General features: G+C 45.4%; 2 protein-coding genes across 4 annotated transcripts; one reads left to right on the top strand and one right to left on the bottom strand.

Annotated features, from left to right (window-relative positions):
* Positions 1 to 6601: 6601 nt before the first annotated feature.
* On the top strand, positions 6602 to 12168 carry ODF4 (outer dense fiber of sperm tails 4). Its single transcript, XM_074341886.1, is given in 6 exon segments — positions 6602 to 7565; positions 11037 to 11206; positions 11534 to 11668; positions 11861 to 12051; positions 12053 to 12101; positions 12104 to 12168. Coding segments are annotated over 6 exon segments (1062 nt in total). The 5' UTR covers positions 6602 to 7113.
* Positions 12169 to 13043: 875 nt separating this feature from the next.
* Positions 13044 to 25630, bottom strand: KRBA2 (KRAB-A domain containing 2). Of its 3 annotated transcripts, XM_010965959.3 has the most exons (4): positions 25345 to 25630; positions 24762 to 25029; positions 22770 to 23584; positions 13044 to 22010 (listed from the first exon to the last, which is right to left on the bottom strand). In XM_010965959.3, the coding sequence occupies exons 3-4, from the start codon at positions 22801 to 22803 to the stop codon at positions 20755 to 20757; spliced, it is 1290 nt and encodes a 429-aa protein (XP_010964261.2). In that variant the 5' UTR covers positions 22804 to 23584; positions 24762 to 25029; positions 25345 to 25630; the 3' UTR covers positions 13044 to 20754. The 3 variants fall into 3 exon arrangements, with proteins under 3 accessions (XP_010964261.2, XP_010964262.2, XP_045380791.2); XM_010965960.3 differs by lacking the exon at positions 24762 to 25029; XM_045524835.2 differs by lacking the exons at positions 24762 to 25029; positions 25345 to 25630 and adding an exon at positions 24616 to 24741.
* Between the last annotated feature and the right edge of the window lie 259 nt (positions 25631 to 25889).

Genomic DNA, 25889 nt, shown 5'->3' with positions numbered 1-25889 from the left:
GGGGAGAGATTGGGGAAGCTGAGACCTTGTTGAGAGTCTCTCTAAGTCAGTATGTGCTCTCCCCGCTCAGCCCTGCTCCTCCATATTTGTGGCCTCCATATCTGGGGAGTCGATGATAACACAGACAGCATAGGGCACTGACCTCTCTTTGCGTTGGCCCTTCTATGGCTCTGGGTCTACCAGCTCGGCCATTATTGCAGGTGAGCTGAGCAATTACGACCTCAAGCAACAGGTGGGTGAGAGGAGCCCGCTTCTCCCCACAGCCTGCTTGTTAGCATAGCCAGGCTCTCAGTCCATCCCTGAAAACTTCTTTCTCTCCTCCTCCTCCCTCTTCCTCTCCCTCAATGCTCCCATCTCTGTGCTTAAAGGATTTTGGGGTGACAAGTGGCCTGGGGCCAACAAAGAAAAGTGGGAAAAGGCAGGAATCTCCAGTGTCCCAATGTAAACTTTTGCTCATTATGCCTTTATTACAATAAAATTAGCCTTGCAGAGTAGAAGTCCGCATCATGCCCCGACGCCATGACACTTCCAATCCAGACTAAGTAAGGACAAAAATCCCCCCTCCCCTCGGGAAAGTGGGGCTGGGATGGAAATCAGGGAAGACGACCCCAAACCCTTCCCTCCCCAATGAATATTCCGCTCATTCATTTTTTCAACCTATGCAACCAACCTGTCAAAGAAACAGCGCAGCTGCTCACCTGAGCCTGCCCGCGCTTCCCTTCAGAAGGTACTATCTATCCCTTCATACATCCTCACTTTACTTTCTTAACCTCCATGTCTTATCTCTGAATTCTTTCTGGGAAAAGACAAGAACCTAATCACCGGTGTCGACTAAAATAAATGCACAGCCTAAACGTTGAGAGTTATGTTTTTTTTGGCAGGAGGACTCGAGCCGGGATGACAGCCTCTCAGATCGCTCTGAGGAACTGCTCCGAAGAGGCAGGGGAGGAGCTAGGATATACAGGAGATTTACAACAAAGACCAGGTAGTTGGAACAGTAAAAGATTTCTTGTTATCTAAAGAAAACCAGGCACTTCAAGTTAAAGAATTTAGTGCTTTTCTGTGTATGGGAGGAAGCAAACATTTGGGCTCATTGAATTCATTCCTTTGACAAGCACCTAGCTATCTAGGGCCAGTATCCTGTCCTTTCTTATTCTGAGTCCCCTCAGAGGGCACCATTGTGAGTGGCTGCAGAGGCTGGGCTGCAGGCCCGTCCTCACTGGGGGGTGGCAGCAGCCGCTGAAGACTTGGTTTCAGCATTCTTTGCTTACTGATATGGTTGCAGTATTTTCGTTCACACCGGGAACACTGGATCCTCACTAGCTATTGGCTGCCTCCCTCGATTCCTCGCCATTTGGGCCTCCCTCATACAGTGTAACCGAGCAGGAGCCTGTGGGGCCTTCCAGGGCCAAACCCCTCCCGCATATCCTCTGCTGTAGCTCCTCTCTGAAGTACCCAGATAATAGTATTCATGAATATTTCCCGAGTTTTTCAGATGCTAAAAACCACCACCAAAGGGAAGAAATTAACTACTTGATGATTGAGAGCCCCTGACCTCCAGACCTCCTGGCACCAAGGGGTTGAAAGTGTTGACTGCCCTGTTCCCTCAACATCAACCAATCAGAGAATTGTGCACGAGCTGATCACATACTCTGTGACGCCGCCCACACCCACTTGTCTTTAAATATGCTCTGCTGAAAAGCTTTGAGGAGTTTGTTTTCCTGGGCACGAGCCATCCCATCCTCCTTGCTCAGCCCTGCAATAAATCTTTCTCTGCTCCAGACTCCGACATTTCAGTTCGTTTGGCCTCATAGTGTGGCAGGCAAACGGGGTCACATGAACTTGCCTTCGGTAACAAAAGCAATTTGTTTATCAGAGGGCAAGCTGAGAAGGCAACAGAGGGGTTTGCTCTCACAAAGGAAGTTAGTCTTTTATAACCTAAGCATAGAATAGATACCCCATCACTTTAACCATTCATCTGAACCAAATCTCTAAATCCAACCCTAGTCAAAAGGCAAGAAGATTACAAAAAAGGCATGAGCAGCAGTTGGGAATTACTGGGGGCCACTTTGGAGGTTTGCTTACCACATCCATTCAATGCAAATTAAGTATGTCCTCAACTGAACCTCCTTCGCTGGATCCCCATAGTGCCCAAGGCCGTGCCGCCCCAGTGCTATGGGATGAGATGCCGAAAGGGCTGGGGCTGGACTGGAAAGAGTAATGGACTGTGGTTCAGACTTTTGCAAATTTTATAGAAACATATGCCCATTTGAGCACATTTTGGGGGCCCTTCAAGGGGAGCCTGACAGGGGCCAACACAAGTAAGGGTCTGGGAAGCTTAAGTTTTAGTAGCCTCGTGGAAAATCAGTCTCTGCTCCTGCTCCCAAATCTGAGGTCTCTGCTTTTCCAGGCCAGATCCTGACCCCTCCGTTGCCAGCAGTCCCTCCTCCACATTTCTTCTTGCCTTCGCTCCCAAATCCACTTTATTTTCCTCCTTCTCCATTCCAGCCTCCTTTCAATTTAGGCACTTAGCAGAGGTTCAGGAAATGCGCGTTGGGTTTAATCGACATTTTCCCAGCACCTGTCAGCACTTCTCTCTGGTTCTCACCTCTTCTCAGTCTACTTTGTTTCTTCTCACCCCAAATAGAAAAAAAAAAAAAAAAAAATCAAGGGGCTAGGATATAGCTCAAGTGGTAGAGCACATGCTTAGCATAGATGACTCTGGGTTTAATCCCCAGTACCGCCTCTAAAAATAAATAAATCAACCTAAATACCTCCCCCACCAAAAAAAAAAAAAAAAAATCAGAATATCAGTTTCTTCCCCAAGAGAAAATGCTTCTGAGCTCTCTGGACTGGTGCTCAGTGCAGTTGTGCGGCCCCAGCCCCGGCAATAAACTGAAAGACACAGCGAGGCTGCCTCTGCACTAGCGTTAAGAGTCTGCTAAACTCAAGGCTGTCTCCTCTTCTGGATCTGGCTGTATTTTTTGGATTTTTTTTTTTTTTTTTACAACAAAATGATAATTTCAGGACCATGTGAAGAGAGTTATAGATTTCACAGGCCCTTTTCTCTTATCGAATACACCCCCTCCGGCCCTCTCCCAGAGAGTGGGATTCTTCAATTGTCTACCTAGTGTTAAGACAATTAGCCTCCTAAACTGGTGCTTCTCCTCCAGAGGCCAGAGGGCTTGACTGTACCTTGCAGCAAAGTTTCTGTAAGCATGATCTGACTCTCATTCCAAGATGGGAGGAGTAGGGGAGAAGGGGGAGTGAGAGATTACTTTTCCTAAGGCAGAAATTGTGGGCGAGGGGTAGCATCCCATCTCAGCCTTTCTACCTTATAACCTAAGGGAAATCTTAAATCTGTGTAGATCCCATAAAGAGTTTAGTACCTATTAAATTACCCTGAATGTCCCTGGAGTCCCAACTGAAGTACACAGCAATTTGTTAGAAGGATATGGGTGTTAGCTCACAGAATCATGACCAGGTTGGGGGATGGTCAGGACCAAGGGAGCTTGGGGGTGGTGGGGCAGGAAACCGGAATCAGAATACACAGCCATGGACTACTAGCCCCAAGAGCTGCATCAGGACACAGCCACTGTGAGAGATAACTGCCGACACTCCTCTCATCCTTGCGCTACCCTCCAAGGTTCAGAGTTCTAGGAGAAAACATCCAGTAGGCCATGATCAGGTCATGGGCCAGATGCTGGCTGTAGCAGGCATTGGGGAGAGACCCCATCAGATCCTACAGGAAGAGATGGACGCCCTTGCACAGAGACCACCAACAGTGGGAGAGAAAATCCCCCAGGAATTGTCCTTGAATCTTCTCTTGGCCTCTCTCACTTAAGGCTGTGTGACCTTGGGCAGGTTACTTAACTTCTCTGTGCTTTAGTTAGCTTATATGTAAAATAGGGATAATAATACCCACATTACAGAGATATTATGAGATAAAATTAGTTATTATTTATAAAGCACGTAGAACAATGCCTGGCACACAAAAAGAACTCCGTGGTTGTTAACTGAGTGCCACTGGAAAGGCGAGCAAGTGCTAATCTGAAAACAAAGCATAGAAACTCCCTCTCACTGGTACAAAACCTTATGAGATAGTTGGCCAGCACTGGTGCTAGCCCATAAAGTGCCTTTGTGCCTTTAACCTTGTGGTTAAAAGACAGTCCCTCTGAACAGATGTAGAGGTAGTTGGCTTGGAGGGGAGCAGCACCTTTATGAGATATAGAACAAAGTGGGGTCTCCTTGGCAGGGCATGGCTTGCCAAGCAGAGTGCAGACCGGAGTTCTGTTCTCACTCACCTCCTCTGCTGCCTGCTCTTGTGCAGTGCCCATCCTGCACAACCTTATATGGAGACCCTGTTGTCAGGTCCTCCACCCTTCTCTTCGGCTCTTTCTCTTCCTCCCACCTTCCAGTTAACCTCTTCTAGGCTTCTACTTGGGCAACATCAAGGCTGATAACAGCTATGTTTATTTTTGTAGCTATAGTCATATCTTCCGTGCTTTGTCCATCTGTTGATTCTAAAAGTTGAAAATCAATTAACAGTGTTTACCTTATATATTGTGACTATATAAATGTCTTTCATTGCAGAGCTAGTAATCACTAAGATTACATTTCCTTTCTTGAGGAAATGTTGGACTATTTTAAATTACCTTTTGAAAAACAATATTTGATACATTCACAGGGTTATATGAAATGTATGTTATAAATGATTCTAATATAATGAACACCCATGTACCTATCACCCAACTCAGGAACCACGAACCTACTGCCAATAAGCTGTATGTATCAGTGTAACCCTCCCTGTCCCATTTCCCTGTCTCCCCTGAGAAATAGCCACTATACTATATTTTATGTTTATCATTCCACTGCTGTTTATTTGTTTGTTTATTTATTTCCACTGCTTTAAAAAACACACCATGCAATCATAATGGCATGCATGTTTAAACAACGTTTTGCTAGATTGTGCTTGTTTACGAGCTCTAGAAAAATGGTGTCATGTTTTATGGTCTAGTCTGCTGGAAGTTACATTTTTCAGGAAACATTATATCCCCAAGATTTTTCCATGTTGTTTTGTGTTGCTGTTAGAACTGCTTGTTATGATTAAAAACTTCTAGGAACTTCAGGAAAAACTAGAACAGATTCAAGGAAGAAAACACAGTCCTGTTGGTCACCAGTTTGGCATGAGTGATGCTCCCAGTAGGCTCAGCCCTCCCTCCCCATCCCCAACACTGCTCCCACGTGGTGTAGAAAACGCATCAGAGTTCTCCCATCCTCTGGCGGAGGAAGCTAGGGAATTTGTCCACCCACTCCCTCTCTGTCATTAATTCATGGGTCAGCCTTCATGGCTAATTGTTCTAGGGATGGTCTTTGTCCCTAACAGGGCCAGAGAATGTTTGGGATTGGGACTGAGAGGTCTCCACTCTGGCAGCTAAAGGTGTAAGACAGAAAGCCTGGGGTGTAAGAGCCACGATTCTCACCACGTGGACCAGAGAAGAGGAGAAGGTTGGTTTGCAGAGAAAGAGCAAGGTGCTCAGGGAGAAGCAGACCAGAGTCTGAGTGCTACAGTCTGAACGTTTTTGTCCCCCAAATTCACATGTTGGAAAACTAACTCCCGAGGTGATGGTTTTAGGAGGTGGGCCTTTGGGAGGCTCCGCCCTCATGAATAGGATTCATGTCCTTATAAAAGAGACCCCACAGGGCTCCCTAGCTTTATGTGAGGACACAGCAAGAAGTTTGTGACCGGAATCAGACTGTCACCTCACCATGCTGGCCATGACAGCATCTTGTTCTTGGATTACCAGCCTCCAAAGCTATGAGAAATAAGTTTCTGCTCTTTATAAGCTCCTCAGTCCGTGGTATTTTGTGATAGCAGCCAGAACAGAGTAAGACACAGAGGAAGACTCCTCACAGGATTTGAATTCCTGATTCTAACCATTCTGAGTGACCTCATGTGACCTCATGATCCGTTATTAATACCCCTTAAATTAATTTTGCTTCCATTCCATCATTTGCAGCACTCATATGCAAGCGTGCCTGCCAAACACCTCTGTGTTTTTGCTCCTTCTGTTTGCTAGTGAATGGTGCCAAACCATTACAACAATAACTTAACAATAATAACTCCACTTTCTGGGAATTTACCATGAACCAGAGTGCTTTTTGTTCATGATCTCATTCAATTCCCAAACCAAGCTGGAAACAAATATTACTGTCCTGGGTTACAGATGAGTAATCTGAGGCCATGTGATTCCTTCAGGTTCACAAGGTTGTTTATTCATCCCTCTGCCTGTTGGACCCAAAAGCCTGTGTTCTTAATCACATGTATCACTGTATTTGCAAAGCAAACCAACTCTGGTGGGATTCAAACTCACATCCCAAATTGGAAAGACTCTCTTCTCATGAGAATTTCAGGGGCTAAGTGAGGTCTGGAAGCCCTTGTGATCAGGCTGCCGCAGGTGACTCAGATTTATTTTCCTATAGCTTAAAAGAGAGGTGAGAAAAATCTTCTCAGACTGTGTGAAGCCCCTAAATTGCCTCCTCATCCTCTGCCCTCCCCCTTCTGGTGCTGAGAGAAAAAGAAGAGAAAAGGTAAAAACTGGGGATGGAATGGGAACTGGGGACCTGATGTGAGCAGAGGTTGGGGAGGTAAGGGAGAAGATGGATGACGTGTGTAGAAGGCATATCGAAATGTTTCCCTGGGGACAAGCTCCCCTCCTGCTCCATCAGGAGCACTTGGCATGGGGTTAGGGCAGAGGACATGGGAAGAGAGGAGACCCTCAGCGACCACGGCTCTCAGGCAAAGGGAGGCATCAGACCCACAATTCTGAGTTGGGGCCCGAGGAGCAGGGTTTCCAGAAAGAGCTGGAGCTGAAGCTGTAGGCCCCCTCCCCCATTTGACACCCCCCCCCCTCCAGGAATATTCCATGGCAGTTAGTGGCCCTGTCCTGCTGAATGGGTTGTTTTTTCCCAGATCCCAGACCCTGTGGCGGCCACTGATGATAATATTTAAAAGATGAGGGACAACTGACTCTGGCAAGGGAATGGAGAGATGGGGTGGAGGATAGCAGGGAAGTCAGGGAGTGCTCAAGATGGGGACAGGGGACATTAGGGATGAGTTTCCTGGGTCAGGAGGAGACAGCGATGAGCATCAGAAGACTAGAAACGGCTGGGAGGGCTGGGAAGCAGGATGGGGTGGAGGTGAGCCTGGAACAAGATGAAGGGGTGCAGAACTGCGTCTCCGCCCCGGCCAGTAACAGGCAATTGCCTGTGGACCAACATGTGCAGCGTCGCCGGGTCTCTCCGCTGCCCCTGCAATGGAGGATTACACACAGCTCCCGCTGGATAGCGCAGATGTTGGCCTCGGAGCTCAGCCTGATTGCCTTCATCTTGCTGCTGGTCATGGTCTTCTCCAAGAATTGGCTGTACCTCTCGAAGTGTCGGTTCTATCAGCGCTGGCCCACGAATGTTACCACCAGAATCTACACGACGGCTCACATCATGTCCATGGGGCTCCTGCAGATCTGCAAATCCAAGAGCTGTTCCAACTCAGAAGAATGGGAAAGGTGAGCCCCTTACACCCCCATCCTACGCCAGGGCGGCAGCCTGCCTTGGCCTGGCCATCAGCACCCCGGTATTCTTGGGCCTTCTCTCTGGTCATCCCCACTTTTTTGGCCTGTAAGATGGTTCCACTGGCCCCAAGACCCCCAGGGATCATTTTTCCTCCCCGATTAGCCTGACCCAATGGAAAGTGTCACTGCTTTTGATAAGGCTGGGGGAGCCAAGTCTGTGCTTGCGGAAATGTTGTGAGGGGCATGGCCTCTGGGCGCATGTGAATCACTCATGGGAGGTGGGGATGTCCATTCTCCAGACTTGCACACCCAGAGCTTGAGGAGGCCCCAGAATGCTCTCCCTCAGGCCCACATTCCTACCACTGGTCTTCTCTCTGGCCTCAGGCTTTGCTTTTCTGGGCCAGCTCTGGGTTTCCACATCTGGTTACCCTGTTCCTTCCTTCCCAGGTTTCTTGCGGCTACTTCATTCCCTAGTCTTGTTAGTTTCCTGTCGTGTTGTCCCCTCACCTCCCTGGTTTGGGCCTCCTTTCTCAGCGCTGTTGAACCTCACCCCCACCCCAATTCCACTTCTTCACCTTGCTAACATTAAAAAAAAAGTTACACAGCTGTTATTTACTTCTATTATGAAAGCAACATGTCCTTATTCCAATAAATTTAGGGCAACATTTATGGCATACTTACCCTATTTGCTTAATTTAATCCTCAATCAATCCTAACAGCTAGAGATAATCATCCTTATTTTACCGATAAGAAAACAGACTCAGGTTACCTAGCTATTAGGTTGAACATGAAATGACCAATTTTTGACGTTTTTTTCACCGACAAAAAGGGCAAATTCATATGGATCAACCTAACAGTGGCAGGTTTACAATGGTAATTCAGGTGTGTCTGGCTCCAAAACTCATGTAAGTATCTCCATGAGTTTTCGCTCCTCAGGGCTAGTCAAAGACAGTCTCCACTGGCTGTTGATTCAGCACTCGGTTGTTTCCAGGCTTCTTTTTGTCCTATTGAACATGTTTTGAATGATTTTTACATAGTTATATTCCTCATAAATAATTTTATATATTTTAAATTACTTTTATTATTTATTTTATATTATTTTAAAATTTATCTTTAGGAGATATAATAAACATTTCCATATTATGACCGTCCTATTCAACTTAATAGATTTAGCATTTTTTATTTGACTATTTTGTCTATTTTTGTTTTTAATTTTTATTTAAAGAAAATTTTTTTTTAGTTTTCTTTTGTGGGGGAGGTAATTAGGTTTATTTGTTTATTGTTAGTGGAGGTACTGGGGATTGAATCCAGGACCGCCTGCATGCTAAGCATCTGCTCTAACACTTTGAGCTATACTCTTCCCACTTATTTGTCTATTTTTGGCAAATTTATTTCCAGCTTCCTATTTGAGAAAAAAAAAAAGAAGCAAAAAAGTTGGTTAATCATGAAGTTTTTTCTGGGTTTAGTATTCTTTGGAAAAGATTTCCCAAAGTGGATTTACTGGACCAAAGAATATAAATATTTTAAGGCTTTGAATAAAAATTTTCATGTTGCTTTCAAAAAGGATGATAGCATTTTATGCTTCCACTAACACTATATAGGGGAGGGTATAGCTTAGGCAGTAGAGTACCTACTTAGCATGCAGGAAGTCCTGGGTTCAATCCCCAGTACCTCCTCTGAGAATAAATAAACCTAATTACCTCTCCCCTCCCCCCTGCCAAAATAAAATAAGTAAATAATATAATAAATAAACAATATATGAAAAGGCTGTTGCATTGAAGCTCTGCCAGCAATGACTGTTAACTTTAAACATATGAGTAGGCAATTTCTTTCTGATTTAAAAAAAGTTGCATAGTCATTGTTAGAAATGCAGAAAGTTTAAGAAAGGAAATAAAAATGACCTAAAATTTCTCCACACAGATGTAATCACAGTTGGCATTATACTGGATATACGTCTAGTCTTTTGTGTATCTATATAAAATAAATATATTCGTTTATTTTTATTTTTACAAATACATCCTTTTATTTTTTTCAAAATTGCCATCATTTTATATGCTGTGTGTTGCAAAGTCCACTTTTCAGTGGTAAGCATTTATTTGTACCAAAAAATCATTATTCTATAACTCACCTCTGTTTAAAATTTATTTGATTAGGTCGTGTATGTACAGAGTGAAAATTCAAAAAATACAATAGATTACATAGTGAAGTAAGCCTCGCACCTGTGGCTCCCAGGTTTCCTCCTTAGTTTCTTCCTAGAGACATTCTGTTTAGAGACAACCAACTATCAGATCATCATTTTTTAATTCATTTTTTTATATCATCATTTTTAACGATCATATACTAACCTGCTCTATGGGTACACTATAATTTATTTAAGAAATATCTTATTAGACATATAAATAATTCTGCAAAGAAGATCTTTGTACATAAATTTTTGTGCATTATCTTGGATTATTTCCTCAACATAAATTCCAGGAGGAAACATTGCTGGGTCAAAGGGCTTTAACAATTTAGATTTTAGAAAGGGGGATATTTTGTGCCACGTGACGCAGCAGAAATGCTGCCCACCAGCAGTGTGTCAAAGCCCCTCTTTTCTCTGACTCCTTTCCTACACAAGATATCAGCAATTTTGTTTTGATCTTTGCTAATTTGATACATCAAAAGATCACATTTAATTTACAATTCTTTTTTTCCTTTTTCAGTTTTATTAGGTAGAATTATTACAGTTTGACTGCACATACACATTATATTGCATGTAAATACATATAAACAGTATACTGCATTTTTTGTTTTAGTTTACATATATGTACTGATCATTGTTTCTAAGAACAGATCAGAGCTTTAGCTTTTTAAACTTACATAGTTATCAAAGGAATAAAGCCAACTACTAAATAAGAATCAACAGAACGCGGTAATCCAATCATAAAGGACAGTCAAATGTGCTTACACATATTCAAGAAATCAGTCATCTAAGTTAAAAATAGTAAGTAGTTCATTTTGTCATTATTACTATTATTTTTTAGATTCTTCATGGAAATTATATCACATAGCTTTTTTCTTTCTCTTTATGGCCCACTTCACTTAGAATGATGATCTTCAGGTCCACCATACTGCTGCAAATGGCATTATTTTATTCTTTTTTTATGCACATTTAATTTACAATTCTTGGTGTTGGGTTTCAGGTGTTTGTTGGACATTCAAATACCTTTGAGAATTGCACTTCAAGTCCTCGGTCCATGTTTTCTGTTGAGGTATTTGTTTTCATGTGATTGGAATTATTAAGCAATTTCCACATCAAGAATCTCTGCCTATGTAATAAGCGGAAGTGGTATTTTATTGTTATCGCACATGTGCATTTCTCTGGTTATGAGGGGGCCTGAACATTTTCTCGTGTTTGCCCATTTGATTGTATTGTGTCTTTCATGAATCCTTGGTTCATCCTGTTTTCTCATTTTCCCTAGACAGTTTTAAGCTGTGGACAAACCACCCAGCCTTTGGGGTGGCCAGGATAACCTTCTGCCTGGCCTTGGGGCTGGGCCTCGTCCTCACCGTTTGGTTGCACCTGCCGTACATACCTGGTTTTCAGCGATTGCCCTTCTTTGGCTGGATTGGGACAGTCGTGAACTTCTGTGAAGGTGCCCCCTAGCTCTGAAAAAGGTCCTTAGTTCCTCCTAACCCACATCTCCCTGGCACTTTTCCCTCTTCCTTGCTTTGGGAGCGGGGTACGGGTTTTGTGGGTGACGGGCGAGCAGAACTGGTAGCTGTTGACTGAGGAGTGAGTTGTCATTTCCTGGTCACTGGAGAGGTAGAGGTGGAGGGGTTGATACCCAGGAACCTCCGGGGCTGGGTACTGTGTGTGTGCTGATGGGAGCTGTGGTTTGTGGCTGTAGTTCAGCAGATGAGGACGAGTCCCTTTGGGATTCTGGGGTAAGAATAAGACCTTTTTGCTTCCTGTCTCCTAGTTTTCTTGATTTTCTTCACCCTCATACTGTTCCCTATTAACGTCTGGCTCTTCGAGTTGAAGAAGAATTTATCAATCCCCATTGGCTGGAGTTATTTCATTGGCTGGCTGGTGTTTTTCCTATACGTCACCTGTGGTGAGTGGGCTGGAGTGCCCTGGGAAGCAGGGAAACTGGGTGGGTCAGGGCAGAGGAAGCGTGGAGGGAGGGGGCTGTCAATCCCCAAGGGATAGGTTCTTAGGGACTTTTCTTCCCTTCGGCCTCACCCTTGTTGCCACTTTCCTCCCACTCTCCAACTTTCCTCTCCCCCATCCCCTTGTCCTTTCCTAGCGGCCCTCTGCTACTTCAACCATAAAAGGTTCTGGAGTCTGATTCTGAGCCATCCCTCTGGCACCGTGTCCTCCAGCAGCAACTGCAGGCCCATACGAGACTCTCTGAATGGGCAGACTGTCTCAAACACCACTGTCAACCAGGCGGAAGTCCTGGATCCTGAGTGAAGAAGGCATCTCGGTGACGTTTTCTGAACTCCTGGCACCAAGTTCTGTCCATTCATCTGAATCTCTCTCCTCATCCTGCCCCCTAACCCTTGAGTAGGTTGGCCCTCACCACTGCAGGGAATTAGAGAGGGAGGATTTTAGGCCTGTTTTGCACACCCTTTCCTTGTTGCTGCCTTGCATACAGCTTAGATGATGTGAAATAAATTGTCTGTCTTTTGTTTATCATGTCCGGCAGTTGTTGAGACAAGACAGTAACTTGAAGGAGAGGAAGGGAGAAAGAACAAGCTGGTTTCCCAGTTCTTCCTGCCTGGGAGCCTTTTGGCACTACTTTGGTCCTCAAACCTGCCCAACTTCTCCCCACAGCACACTTGTACACAGGTGAACACCTCTGGCGAGCTAAGCCTCTTTAAACTTTGTTACCCGTTTCCAACATTTGTTATTAGTAGGTAGGGGGAGTATTCAGGAGGGAGGTATCACTTATGAACTTGGGTTCAAGAGCAAAATGACCCCAAAGTAAGAAGCAGGTTAAACAAAGAGGGCACAAAAGGGGGTGTGGCTGTACTGGGCGCCCTGAGCAGCAACCCGACCCTCAGTGTCCAGCTCAGGTGACTGAGAACTCACGAAGCCCTGACCAACAGTTGTGGAATTTCTAACCTACCTCCAAGCAAGTATTCTGAACAAAGAACCTAATCCGTGGGCTTGAAAATTAGGCAGAACAGACATTCCACAATGGTAACTAGCAAGGGTTTATTGGAGAAGTTATTGAATCAGTCATCCTGGGGAAGGAGCACAGAACACAGGGATGTCATGACCTCTGCCTTGGAGATAGACATCATCTAATTAGAGAAAGAGATTTTGTAATTTTGTAGGAGTCATCAACTCAAATGCCTACAGAGGCTAGGCAGGTAACATAAATAAAGGGGCTACTCTTCAAGTCTATATATGATTTTCCTCTTATGATAAAGACCTAGTATATTATCTATGGCTGGATAACAAATTACCACAAACTTAGCAGCTTAAAATAAGAAATATTTATTAGCTTGCATGGTTTCTGGGATCAGGAATCTGGGAGCAGCTTAGCTGAGTGGTTCTTGTTCTGCCTCTCTCGGGAGGTTAGTCAAGATGTCAGCTGGTCATCTGGAGGCTTGACTGGGGCTGGAGGATCTACCTCCAATATGGTTCACTCACAGGGCTGTTGGCTGGAAGCCTCAGTTCCTTGCCACAGGGGCCTCTTCATGGGCTACTTGATTGTTCAGGGCTAGCTGTTCCCAGAGAGAGTCATCTAAGAGAGCAATGAGGAGGAAGTTCCAGTGCCTTTTATGACCTAGTCTTGGGAGAAACACACTGAACCTTCCATCATATTTCTATTTGTTGGGAGCAAGTCACTCAGTCCACCCCACACTCAAGGGGAGGGGAATTAATTTTCACCTACTGAGGGGAAGAGTATCAAGAATTTGTGGATACGTTTTAAAACCACCACAGTCTGCCTTCTGGTACCAAATTATTTACATTCCTCCCACATACAAAATATGCTCACTATCCCAAGGGCCCTCCAAAGTTTCATCCCATTTCAGCATCAATCAGCTGAGGGTTGAGAATTCTGCTGTGCTAGAGGTGGGGGAGTTAAGTTCCCCCTGCGGGGTCTTTAAGGATTATTCCAAAGTGGCTGTGGCAACAACACTCAGAGGCAGAAGAAATTAAAGGTCCTAGAAGAAGGAGGCATGGCAGGCCATGCAGGGGCCACATGGGAGGAGCACCCAGGGAGTAGGCTCCGCCAAGCACATGGAGAGCTGAGAGAGAGTGAGGACCCGTGGGCACATCTTTAGTGGGGTCAGGGTGAAGAACTCAAGCAAAAGGCATGAGGGGGTTTCACTGGTGCATTTGAAGCCAAGGAGGGGAACCTGCGGCAGGAACCAGCCTTATCACACTGGTGCGCCTGGTCATCTGGCGGGGTGCTCACAGCCTGTCTGTGGGGAGGCTGAGGCATCAGGAAAATGGGGAGTTTCAAAATTTTGCAATACATTTGCCCTCTGTTATGGGATGAACTGTGTTCCCCCTCCCAAATTCATAGGTTAAAGCCCTAATCCCCAGTACCTCAGACTGTGACTGTATTTGGAGATCTGGTCTTTAAAGAGGGGATTAAATTAAAATGAGGCCATTAGGATGGGCCTAATCGAATCTGACTGGTTTCCTTATAAAAAGAGATTAGGAATAAATGTGTGTGCACAGAAGAAAAGACCATGTGAGGACACAGTGAGAAGGCGACTGACCATCTACAAACTGAGCAGAAAGATCTCAGAAGAAACCAAATCTCTGTACACCTTAATCTTGGACTTCCAGTCTCCAGAGCTGTGAGAAAATAAATTTCTGTTGTTTAAACTGCCCAGTCTGTGGTCCTTCGTTACAGCAGCCCTAGCCAACAAACACACCGTCTAAATTAAGTCCAGGTACAGGTGAGGATCTTTGGATGTAATTCCTTAAGTCCAGCTCCTCAAGTACAGTTCCTTCCCATCTGAATTCCCGTGAACCCAAGAGACAAGTGATCATTTCCTGCGCACCCAGAGTACAGTGGTGGGACAGTCAGAGGATAACCATTATAGCCATCACTGTTTAAAAAGGAGGGACATGAGAGGCACACAGGAGTCCCTGGTTTATAGCAATTCTGAAATCCAGCTGGGAAGAAGTTGAAATCTGCTTATTAGGACTCAGTCCTATTTCTGCCCAGGAGTGAGTCTCCATGGCTCTTTTTATTTTTTTAAAGATACAATCCACATACCATAAAACTCACCATTTAGAAGTACATAATTTAGTGGGTTTAGTACATTCACAATGTTGTGCAACCATCACTACCATTCAATTCCAGAACGTTTTCACCAATCTAATCACTCCCCTCCCCAGCCCCTGGCCTTCTCTGACATTGTGCTGTGAGGAAGCAAGCGTTTCCTTGCTGCTGCTAGCAGGGAGTGACAGTCCAGTTCCCCACTCAGCCTCCTTGGGTGCCCTTGGCAGGGGCAAGGGTACTTTGCTACTGCCGGCCAGAGGTAGGATTTCAGGTTTCCCACTAGGCCTCCCTGGCTGGGAGGGGGAGATGTGTTTCAGTACTGCTCCCCATGTGGCGTCTACTTGGGGTGCAGTGATGGCCCTTGGATGACAGTGAAAATTCTAGCTTCCCACTCAGCCTCCTCTGACACACCCCAGGAGGGGAGAAGAGGCACCTTATTACCAGTGCGTGGGGTGAAAGTCCAGGATCCCCATGCAGTCCTCACCGACACTGGGTGTATGTGTGTGTGGGAGGTTCGTTACTGCCAGGTAGGGGTGTGAGTCCCAGTTGCCCACTAGGTCTGCTCTGATACCACCCTGGCAGGAGGTAGGGACAGGCAGGGGTGGTAGGAGAGGTGCCTTGTTACAGCCTGTCCAGGGTGGAAGTCCAGGCTCCCCTACTCAGCCAGGTTTTGCTACTGAGGATCTCAGCACGCCTATTTCCCCTGCAAGAAGTCCTCGAATGCAGAGGCAGGATGGAGAATGTACATTGGTGAACTGCAGACAATCCTTCAAAGCTCGGCTTATGTGAGGACATCAGTTTGTGGGGAGGCCTCACTGAGCACCCTTGTACAGACTTAGACATCTTTGCTTTGTGCCCTATCTCAGCACTGAGCACTCTACTATGATTGTTTACTTGATGGTAAATCAGCACCATGGCAGGCACATGGTGTTTATTGATGTCGAAGAATGAAAGTGATAGGCTAGAGAAATGGGTGGGCGAGGCGAGATGGAAGAGGACAAGCTAAGACTGAAGACGCATTTCAAGGAGGCTCTCTTCCTGATACAGAGAGTACCTGCATCTGGAGAGGGGGAAGGGTGGCAGATTCCAGGGGTCTGGACTGGCTCCCTCCGCCCTACCCGAAGGCAGAGGCAGTGTGTTAGGGCTGGAAAACAGCTGGGTTCTTACTGGTGATCTGGGTTATGTGTTGAGGAAAGATTCTACTGGTCCCTGCATTTAAGGCAGCCATTTCCAGGATTCTTGTCAGTGTATCAGGAGAAAAGGCATCGGGAGAGGTGATACCCTTCAAAGAACAGCACACTTGGGGCTGAGGTGACATAGGGGGAGGAGAGAGGCAAACATCTGGTCACGGAATGACCCGTCTGTGCAAAACCCAAAGAGGAAAGAGATAAGAGCTCATCTGCTCATGCCACAGGAAGGGTCTAAAAGTGAAAAGAAATCCTAGGCCAAAGTTCCAGGTGCGCAGAAGTTATTGTGAGCAAGGAGCTAGCCAACACAAAGGATGTAACAGTTCAAATTAAACAGAACAGTAAGATTCTAAACGGAGACCCGGGGAAGCCAAAGGCAAAATATCAGGACCAAATTTAAATGGAAAAAGATAAAATATAATTAGATCCAAACCTATATATATGATCAATTATAAATAAGAAAAGTAGACATAAGATAAACAAGCTTCTAAAAGGCAAAGCCTCATATTAAAACGGAAAGCCAATTTGCTCAGGAAGCTCCTATTTCCTGCCCACTTTGTTTGCTTGGAAAACATAGTACAGCAGACCATCTGGGGTAATTAATTCTGGGGTAAAAATGTCACAACGTGGGTAAACAAAGGTTGGCGCCAAGATAACAACAATAAAGTGGAACCAGGAACCCAGAACAGAAACTAAGTTTCAGTAATTCAAAGAATAGAATTCTGGTCAAAATTCAGAAGATTACAGAGACAAACCTATTCTGTCATTGGTTAACTTTTGAAGGACAGAAGTTTCTTGCTCTTTTACATTTAAAAGTATCTCAGGTTTCAAAATAATTTCTGTAAAATTTCCACAAAAGGAAAGATACGTAAATTACATATTTAAAAACACCCCCACTAAACCTTTCCCCTTAAAATTCTACACCCCAAAGGCACCAAATCAGAAAAGGTTAAAGTAACTGTGCAGATGTAACTGGCCCACACAGTGTTTGAACTTCCCCTTGGCAATCCATGCTTTAATGATCTGTTGCATAAATATCCAGAAAACATGCAAAATAATTTGGAACCAAGAGTTGAAGTCTGAGCTTCTCAGATACTCCTCCCTCTCCATCTCACTGCTAACTAATGACATTCCAATGTTTAGCCTCAAAAAACCACTGGGAATAGAATCTCAGAAATATCAGAAGAAAGTGTTTTTTCTTCCCCTAGAGCTGCAAAAAAGCAGATTCCAATCCACAATGTAAAGCTAATTCTGATAAAGTTGTAAGTGGAAGACATTCACTAAAGCATCCATCTCTGGGTCTCCCATCTTCTCTCAAAGTAGCTACAAACCATATATCTGATAAGGAGTTAATATCCCAAATATTTAAGGGCGAGAGGGTATAGCTCAAGTGGCAGTGAATGCCTAGCATGCCTGAGGTACTGGGTTCAATCCCCAGTACCTCCACTGAAAAATCAAATTAATAAATAAACCTAATTACCCCCTCCCCCTCATAAAAAAAAAAATCACTGCTTTAGGGAACAAGCACGATCTGTCAATATGAAGGCAACGGAAAGTGAGTTTGGAACAAAATGACCCACGGTGGGGAGGGTAGAGCGCATGCTTAGCAAGCATGAGGTCCTGGGTTCAGTCCCTGGTACCTCCTCTAAAAAGAAAATAAAACCTAATTACCTCCTCCCATCTAGGAAAAAAAAATTAAAAACAAAAACAAAATATTTAAGGAACTTCTTCAGCTCAATAGCAAAAAACCCAAAAGACCAATTAAAAAACAGGCAAAGGACTTGAAGAGACATTTTTCCAAAGAAGACACACAAAAAGGCAGCAAGTACATGAAAAGATGGTCAACATCACTGGTTATCAGGGAAATGTAAGTCAAAAACAAAATGAGATCTCACCTCACACTTGTTAGTAATGATATTACAAAAAAAACCCAATCCAAAGTGTTGGCAAGGATGTGGAAAAACAGAACTCTGGGTCACTGTCAATTAGAATGTAAAATGATGCAACTATTAAAATATCATGAAGGTTCCTCAAAAAATTAGAAATAGAAATTAAAAAAACATATTCCAGCAATCCCAATTCTGCATTATTTTCCCCCAAAAGAACTGAAATCAGGATCTATATTTGCACATCCATGTTCACTGACTGCAGCATCATTCACAATAGCCAAGCTGTGGAAACAACCTAAATTCCAGATGAACAGCTATATGATCTGGCACTGTTGTTTGTTTGTTTTTATTGAGGTATAATTGATCAGCACCATTAATTGAATAATCTAACCCTTCTCACTGATGTGAAATGCCACTTTTACCATGAATTCCTAGATACATGATTCTGTTTCTGGCCTTTATTCACATTCTGATTTCACTTGCCTTTCTTTAGCGATGCGGCACAGAAATCCATATGCAGAAACTCTGGGTGGCCCAGATGGTGGCCAAGTGGAGAATCAGGCATGGATGGTGGGGGCGGGCTGGGGTGGAGTGTCACCACTTAGCTCCGGCCATTTGCTGCCATGCAGAAATGTGGACCAGGTAGGGCCAGATCTTCCAAGTTTTCAAGAGGTGCTAGACATCCAAATTTTTATATGAAATCTTCCGTTTTGAAAGTGATGGCAATTAATACTTTAAATTTAAAAAACACTAACGCGGACAAAATACATTTGCAAACTGAAAGCAAACGTGGCGCACTAGTTGGTGACTTCTGCTGCAGGTGCTGAAATGCGGTAATGCAGAGTAAGGCTGGACTGGGTCTAGGTGTCCACCTTCAACTCTCTCCACTGCCAACATTAAAAAGCAAAAGAGGAAGACTCAAGCAGCAGCTCCGGAAACCCAAGTTATTTGTAGCCATCCCCTGGGAAAGACAGCAGCATAGTGCCTCATTTCACCTCTCACCCACACGAGCTGATGATGTGGTTCCCGGTTTGCCCACAAACCAGGAGGTACTAGGTCACTGGTGGAAGGGATGGTAACATCAGTCAAGTTGGGCCTCCCAGGCCCTGTGAGGCTGAGGGACAAAGGAAGAATGGAGAGTGAGGTGCTGGCCAAGGACAGAGCAAGATTCTGGGCCCCAAAACAAGCTGGGAAGTGACACCATCGCCTTTCTAATAATGATGCAGGCTCCATGGATAACCAACTTAACACTGTTCAATCAGCAAAGTAATGGCAATGGACAGAGATCTCCAGCTCTCGGCGGAGGACAAGATCTGCCGGCACCAAGGACAACTCACATCGTAGAATTTCATCTGCATTATCTCACCGCCTTTCACAACCCTGTGAGGCAGGTGGCATCAGGACTGCTCTTGCCCCTTTCAGAAGAGGAAACCAGCACCAGGGGCGATCAGAACGGTTTTTAGCTCGCTCTGGGATATGCAGGAAGAATGAACAGGAGAATAAAGGACGGCAGGCCCTTTCTCTTCCCCTGCATCCATCTCTGTAGAATCACTTATTCACTCAACCAATTCTTAACTGAACACCTCTGATGGGCTAGGCACTCTTCCAGGCCTCGGGAACCTAGCAGTGCACAGATCCTGGGCATTATCCTTCCACTTACTCTGAACCACGACCCAGACTGGCCCTGCTCTGTTCTTCTCTGGTTGGGGCAGTGATATCAGGCCAACTTTTGCATTTTGCTCCAGAGTTCTTAGTTATTTATTCCTCTGCTCTGGTCACTTCCTGGAATGCACTGACGCGTTCCGGGAATACAACATGCTTTTCTGTACTTGAGGCGTGGAAAAGTGGCAGACTCAGATTCAAATCCCAGCCGTGCCATAATTCTGACCCACTTTTAAAATATGTTTCAGGCAGGTCACGCAATAATCCCTGTGTGGGCCACTCTAGGAGCGGGGGTGGCACAGTAGGTTTCTCTTGAAACAGGAAACAGAGCTCAGCTGGTGGGGCAGCCAGTCTCTGAGGCATGTTACATCAACCTTTTTTCTTCTCACTATTTATCCTGCATCTACATCTTTTTCTCAGATGCCCCATCTTTTGGGTTCTGTGTCTGAGCAGGACGAGGCAGGGGAAGGAATATGTAGTAGACGTGCGTAGGGGAGCCCCGTCAGCTCTACAGGCTTAAGAGCCCATCAGTTCATGTTCTGCAGGCAAACGCACTCTTCTAACTGATTGTAGCTGGTAGAGCTGCATCCCCCAAAGGTATGTCCAAGTCCAAACCCCAAGCACCCGTCAACGTGACCTGACTTGGAAAAAGGGCCTTTGCAGATGTAATCAAGGTAAGGATCTCGAGATGAGACCATCTTCAGTTAAAATGGGCCCCCAATCCAATGACACAGATTTGGTGTCCAATGGTGTCCTGTAAGAGATAGAAAAGGAGCACACACACACAGAGGAGAGAAGGCATGCGAAGACTCACGTGAAGACGAGGCAGAGTCTGGATTTATGCTACTATAAGCCAAGAAATGCCAAGGCTTGTCGGCAGTCACCAGAGGAAGAAGGTCATGGCATGGACTCTTCCTCAGAGCCTTCAGAAGAAACGAAGCCTGCCGACAACTTGATTTCGGACCTCTGGCCTCCAGAAAATCGAGAGAATAAATGTCTGTTGTTTTAAGGCTCCACGTTTATGGCAACTTGTTACAGCAGCCCTACATCAGAGACCTGATCCACTTTTCCCCTCTGAGCCAGGACTACCGCAGACAGCCTTCCTGAGAGTGCGGCCTTCGTTCCTTCCCCTGGGACCTTGGCAACAGTTCTCAGATGGCTAGTGGTACCCTGAGGCACTGTGATTGTCCAGCCAGCAGGTGTCTGTTCACCAGCAGAATAGACCTGGGGCCCCCTGTGAGGTGCTGGGCTCTGCAACTTCGGGAGGAGTGGGGTTGACGTCCTCATCCATATCAGATCTGTCTGCTCCAACCTCAGCCCTTTCTTCCTGCCTGATCCAAAGGCTGCTTTCTAGCTGTTCTTCAGCAATTTCTAGTTCTTCTTCTGTTTGTAAAATAGCCACAGTTTCCCGGGGTAGGTGAGAGGAATAGAGTCCAAATTTGGCTTTGCAACCAAACATTGCTTCATACGGACTCTGCTGCAGAGAAACATCAAAGGCCTGATTCCTCACCATCTGCATGAATCGCAGGCCTTCAGCCCAGTGACATGAGTGGTGACTCTGCATCCAGGCACTTAGCATGCTCTTGACATCATGGCTTGCTCGCTCCAGGGAGCCCTGGCCTTGGCGAGGGTGGTACTTACCAGAGACGATCTTTAGGTCTGGCCATACCTCATTGAGCTCGTTAACAACCTGGTTTGTCAGCTCCACGCCACTGTCAGATTCTAACACACTGGGTGTACCAAGAATTGTGAAAATATCCAATAGGACACTCACCACCTCGTGGGCCTGTTTGGCTTTTAATGGCCGTAAAATAATAAACTTGGTCAAGTGGTCCTGATAATATAAAATAAACCTGAACTCGCCATCAGCATTTGACTGCATGTCAAGTATTTCCACTTGGCATCTGGAGTCAGTGTCCTTCAGTGGCATGGGCTTAGGTGGAGGGCCTCTCTTGGGTACTGGGTTCTTCTGGTGGCACTGTTTACACAGAGTCAGATACAAGACAATGACCTCTTTGGTGACATTCCCGTATTTCCCCTGCAGCTCCTTGAGCATGCGCGTCCGCCCGCCATGCCCGATGTTGAGATGTGTATCGTGAAGAATGTCAAACAGCTCCTCCTTATGTACATAATACCGTACTCGATCTCGTTCTCCGTGAGTTGCCTCTATTAGTTTCTCTGTGCCTTGTACAGAGATCACGTCGTATTTTGCCGCTCGGCGATAATCACGTGATGACTTCTTCCCCTTCTCCTTAGCTTCTTTGACTTCCTTTATTGTTTGAAAGTACTTTTCTTTGGAAAATACCTTGCTATTGTAACTTTTGCTTTCTACTAACTTAGTTACACTGGTGAGAAACTTTTCTCTCATGCTTCTTATCTCCAGTTCCATTTCACTTGTATTTGAAACACCAGGGGGATCGTTTCCAGCTCTCTGTGGCACCATGGAGAACTGCAAGAAGGATGCTAAGAAAGAGAACAAAGTTAAAGTTAAATTCACTGATATTCCACCTGGAAGACTTTCCCTTCAAAGTTCCTCATTAATGCTTTCATCTGGTTTTTGAAGACATGGAAGAAAGGTACCAGAGTAACAGCAGAAAGCAATATGAGAATGATACCAAAAAGCCCACTAGGACCATTCAAAACCAGAGTATGTCAACAGAATTTTAAATCAGCAAGATATACAAATAAGTAGTCATTTTAGACTTTAGGCAAACAGAATACATAATGAATCTGTTAGCACACATAGTACAACCTAATTAACTGACCTTTGTTAATTGAATAGGAGAGGATAAATGGAAACCCCTAAAGCAATAGGTTAATATCCTCCATTCCTTTTATTTTTAGAAAATTATTTTTTAATAAAGCTATTGAAAAAAATTTATTTCCCCCTCCTTAATGGGGGCACTGGGATTGAGCCCAGGACTTCATACATGGCAAGCACACGCTCTGTACCACTGATCTATTACCCCTGACCATGTTCCTTTTAAAATAATATAAATGAGAATGTTGCTAGAGGGTACCACATAATAATAGTAAACTCTGAATTTGAAGTTAGCACCAGGGAGGACTTTTTAGCTTTCCCATAATCAACTTAATTTCTTGAGGCTGAAGAGTCTATCCTCATTTTAGGAGATACAAGGAGAAAAGAGGGGGGGGGGTATTTTTAAATGATGGCTTTTCCTCTGTTGATTCTACACAGGATTAATAAGATTGACTCCTTACCCTGAGGCACCACGTTCTTATAACTGTCCAGCATTGCGCCCCTGCTGCAGTCCTTCTGAGAGGCTTCCTAACAGTTCCAATCTTTGATCACATCCTCAAATGTTGCTGCCTCCTGAAACAACACCGGCTGCTGTCAAAGGCCTGTTCTGTCTTGGGACCTGGGCTCAGGAGCAGCTGCAGCAGAACTGGGGAAGAGGCAGTGGAGGTACCGGGAACAAAGGTGTGTCCACATACGTGACTGAATGGGAGTCATGTGAATACTACACAGAAGAAATGAGAAAAGAGGTAAAAGAAAGGTCTCATATCCAACAAGAGGAGTCCAGCTTTGTGGGTGAGGAAGACGGGTTTTGTCCTCCTGGGAGGTCTGCAGGTCTGGTCTGTTGTGACATGGCCTGAGTTGGAGCCCACAAATTTCCAGAACAAAGCAGAGAGTCCAACTGAACTTCAGCACTCCAAGGCTAGGAGACACTTTGAGGTACAGGCTTGATGGTTCTGAATAGAGGTAGCAGTGTCTGTTTCCAGAAATGGAAAAATTACACCTATGGACACAGCGATATTTCAGGAGATCATCATGCCAAAAAGAGATACCCCAAATGGAGTCTACATTCTACCGACTGGAGAATTCCTCAGGAAGAGAACTTGATACTCAGGTGTCTAAACCGAGGTTCCTTAGTTAGAACAAGTCCAGGATACAGGACGGTGACGGGGCCAGGGGAAGAGTTCTCATGATGATCACAGGCATTCCAACAATTTTAGGAAAAAAAGATCCCCGAGATGCCAGCCATCAGATGAAGAGCTGAGGGGCAGGTGGAATCCTGAGGAGAGAAAGATGGAAACATTTAAAAGCTCTGAGCAAGAGTCTCGGTTAAGCCAAGCCTGCTTCCATGTCCTGAAGGTCCTCCACTAAAAAGGCTTCGATTTCCCTTGCTCAGTATCACTGGTTAATGATGCAACGTTCCTGATCTAAGACACTACTGACTGTAAAATCATCAGCTTAATGACAATTTTCTTTTGAGAGGAAAAACAGAGGCCCTGTGTTAAATGAAAACATCCAGATTTTTAAAACGTGAAAAATAGGCACTTCAGAATTGAATAGAATGTTTGTAAAATGCTCTTTAAGCCTGAGCTTAAGATCCTCAGTGTAAACTGACACTTTAAAGGCTCTGAGAAGTCCTACAGTTGAAAAAAAAAAGTTTGTTTCATCCATTACTCCCATATCATCATTGACATTAGACTGTTTCCCAAGGAATTGTCTGTTATCATTTGACAGTCCTAGAAATTGTCAGCAAAGACTTGAAAAAACCACAAGATATTCAATGAGATCCAGGAAGGGCACCTTCCAGACTGCTCCCTGAAACCAGCACCTCTCAGAAATTGAGTGGCTGCACTGGCTGCAATTTGAGGCCCTTCGAGGGACTGCATGGGAAGAAAAAGCTTCATCTTCATCCGATAAAAGAATGACAAAGACAGACTGGAAACAGTTTATAACCAAAAGATGAAAATCTCAGTCTTTAAGATAAGAAATGGTCCTTACACTATACCAGGAAATTCTAAAACATAATTCAAGAACAAATTTGGATAACACACATATTTTGATTAGTCCATCCAGTGTGCCTTTGTTTTTTTTTGTTTTTTTTTTAAAATAGAATGATTTACTTATAATTACAGGTTGGGAGATTTCATATAAACATCTAGATTTCTGGCTTTCTTGAAAAATGGGAAGATCCGGTCACACTGGGAGCTTTGCTGCTTGGCAACAATTAGCTAGAGTGGAGAGACAGCAGCTGCCTTTAGCAAAGCCTACATTCTCTTTTTCACACAGTCTCTAAGCCAGGCACTAACTTACCTTAGCTGCCCACCCCTGCAATTATCTGAGTTTTCAACACCTGTTCTAAAGCAGGATGAAAGAAATGCGGCCCCCAAGAAAACCGTCAGCTTCCTGGTGTGATCTGTGCTTGTTTAGAGAAAACTGGAAAGATCTGCCTTCCTCACCCAGCTGTCGGTCTTTGCTTTGGCTGTCCTTGCCTTGGAATGTCCTTCCATGATCTTCCAGATCACACCCAGCTGAAAACAGCATCCTTCCTGTGCATTCAGCAACTCCAGCTGATTGCCATCTCTCCCTCCTCTGAACAGCCCGCACCACTCACTGGAGCGCTTTGCTTTGTATTTTCAGTCAACTGGATCAGGTGTACACAACCTAGAAGGTAGGGGCTGAGGCTTCTACTTCGCTGTATCCCCTCAGAGGGCTATGAGTACAGAGCTGAGACAAAGATGTTGAAAGAACATATGTCAAACACTTGGCTCACAGGTACAGCAGACAGGCAGAGAGGCAGTGCAGGGGTACGGTTAAGAGTCTAGACTTGGGGAATTCAATTTCTGACTCCATCATTTACTGTGTTACGGGAAAAGTTACTGAGGCTTCCGCAATTATAAAATGGGGAGAATACTAGTCTCCATCACAATGAGTTATTAGGACCACTCGGTGACAATGCAGATAAAGCACTTAGTACAGTGTCCCCGCCACTTCCACAGTACAAACTCCCGCTTATTCCTGAAGACCTGGTTCAGGCATCACCTCTCTCGCGCGGCCTTCCTCCCGGCTCCCGCCGCCTCGGCACCACGGCGCCCAGCTGCACACCGGTTCGGCCCGCCAGTCGGGTCCCCGCCCACTCCTCCGAGAGCGGCCAGCACGGGGCTGAATAGATGAGCCAGGCCGGCGGGAGGAAAGGGCCGGCGACCACCGAAGCCGGGTCGTTTTGCAGGAGAGGCCCGGAAGGGGAAAGGGCTGCGCCTGAGCCGCAAGTTCGGAGCCCACTCCATCCATAACCCGGTCCCACGCCCTCAATCCCGCGGCCCCGGAGCCCGGCCGCGCCGGAAGCGGCTCTGCGCCGACCGGAAGCCCCTCCTCCCGAGCAGCCGCCGGCGCCGCCAGGCGGGAAGACGCCTCACGCCAGTTCTAGGCTCGAGATAGGGTCTCAGCGGCCCCGCCCAGCTTGCAGGCCGCAGCGTGGTGGACGGAAGCTGCGGTGAGGTCACCAAGGTGGCACCTGGGGCCGGAAGGTGACCTCGGCTAAGCCAGCCGCTAACTCAGGTCTATCCCCTGCGTTGTAGCAGAGGCTC

Source organism: Camelus bactrianus, chromosome 16 (genome assembly GCF_048773025.1).
Source record: "Camelus bactrianus isolate YW-2024 breed Bactrian camel chromosome 16, ASM4877302v1, whole genome shotgun sequence".
Lineage (NCBI taxonomy): Eukaryota > Metazoa > Chordata > Mammalia > Artiodactyla > Camelidae > Camelus > Camelus bactrianus.
This window is presented reverse-complemented; position numbering and strand designations above follow the sequence as displayed.

Coding starts and splice junctions, on each gene's coding strand:
- KRBA2 (XM_010965959.3), bottom strand. CDS start 22,803: ATGCTGGACAGTTATAAGAACGTGGTGCCTCAGG. Junction 22,011..22,769: donor TAAGAACGTGGTGCCTCAGG/GTAAGGAGTCAA, acceptor TCTCTTTCTTAG/CATCCTTCTTGCAGTTCTCC.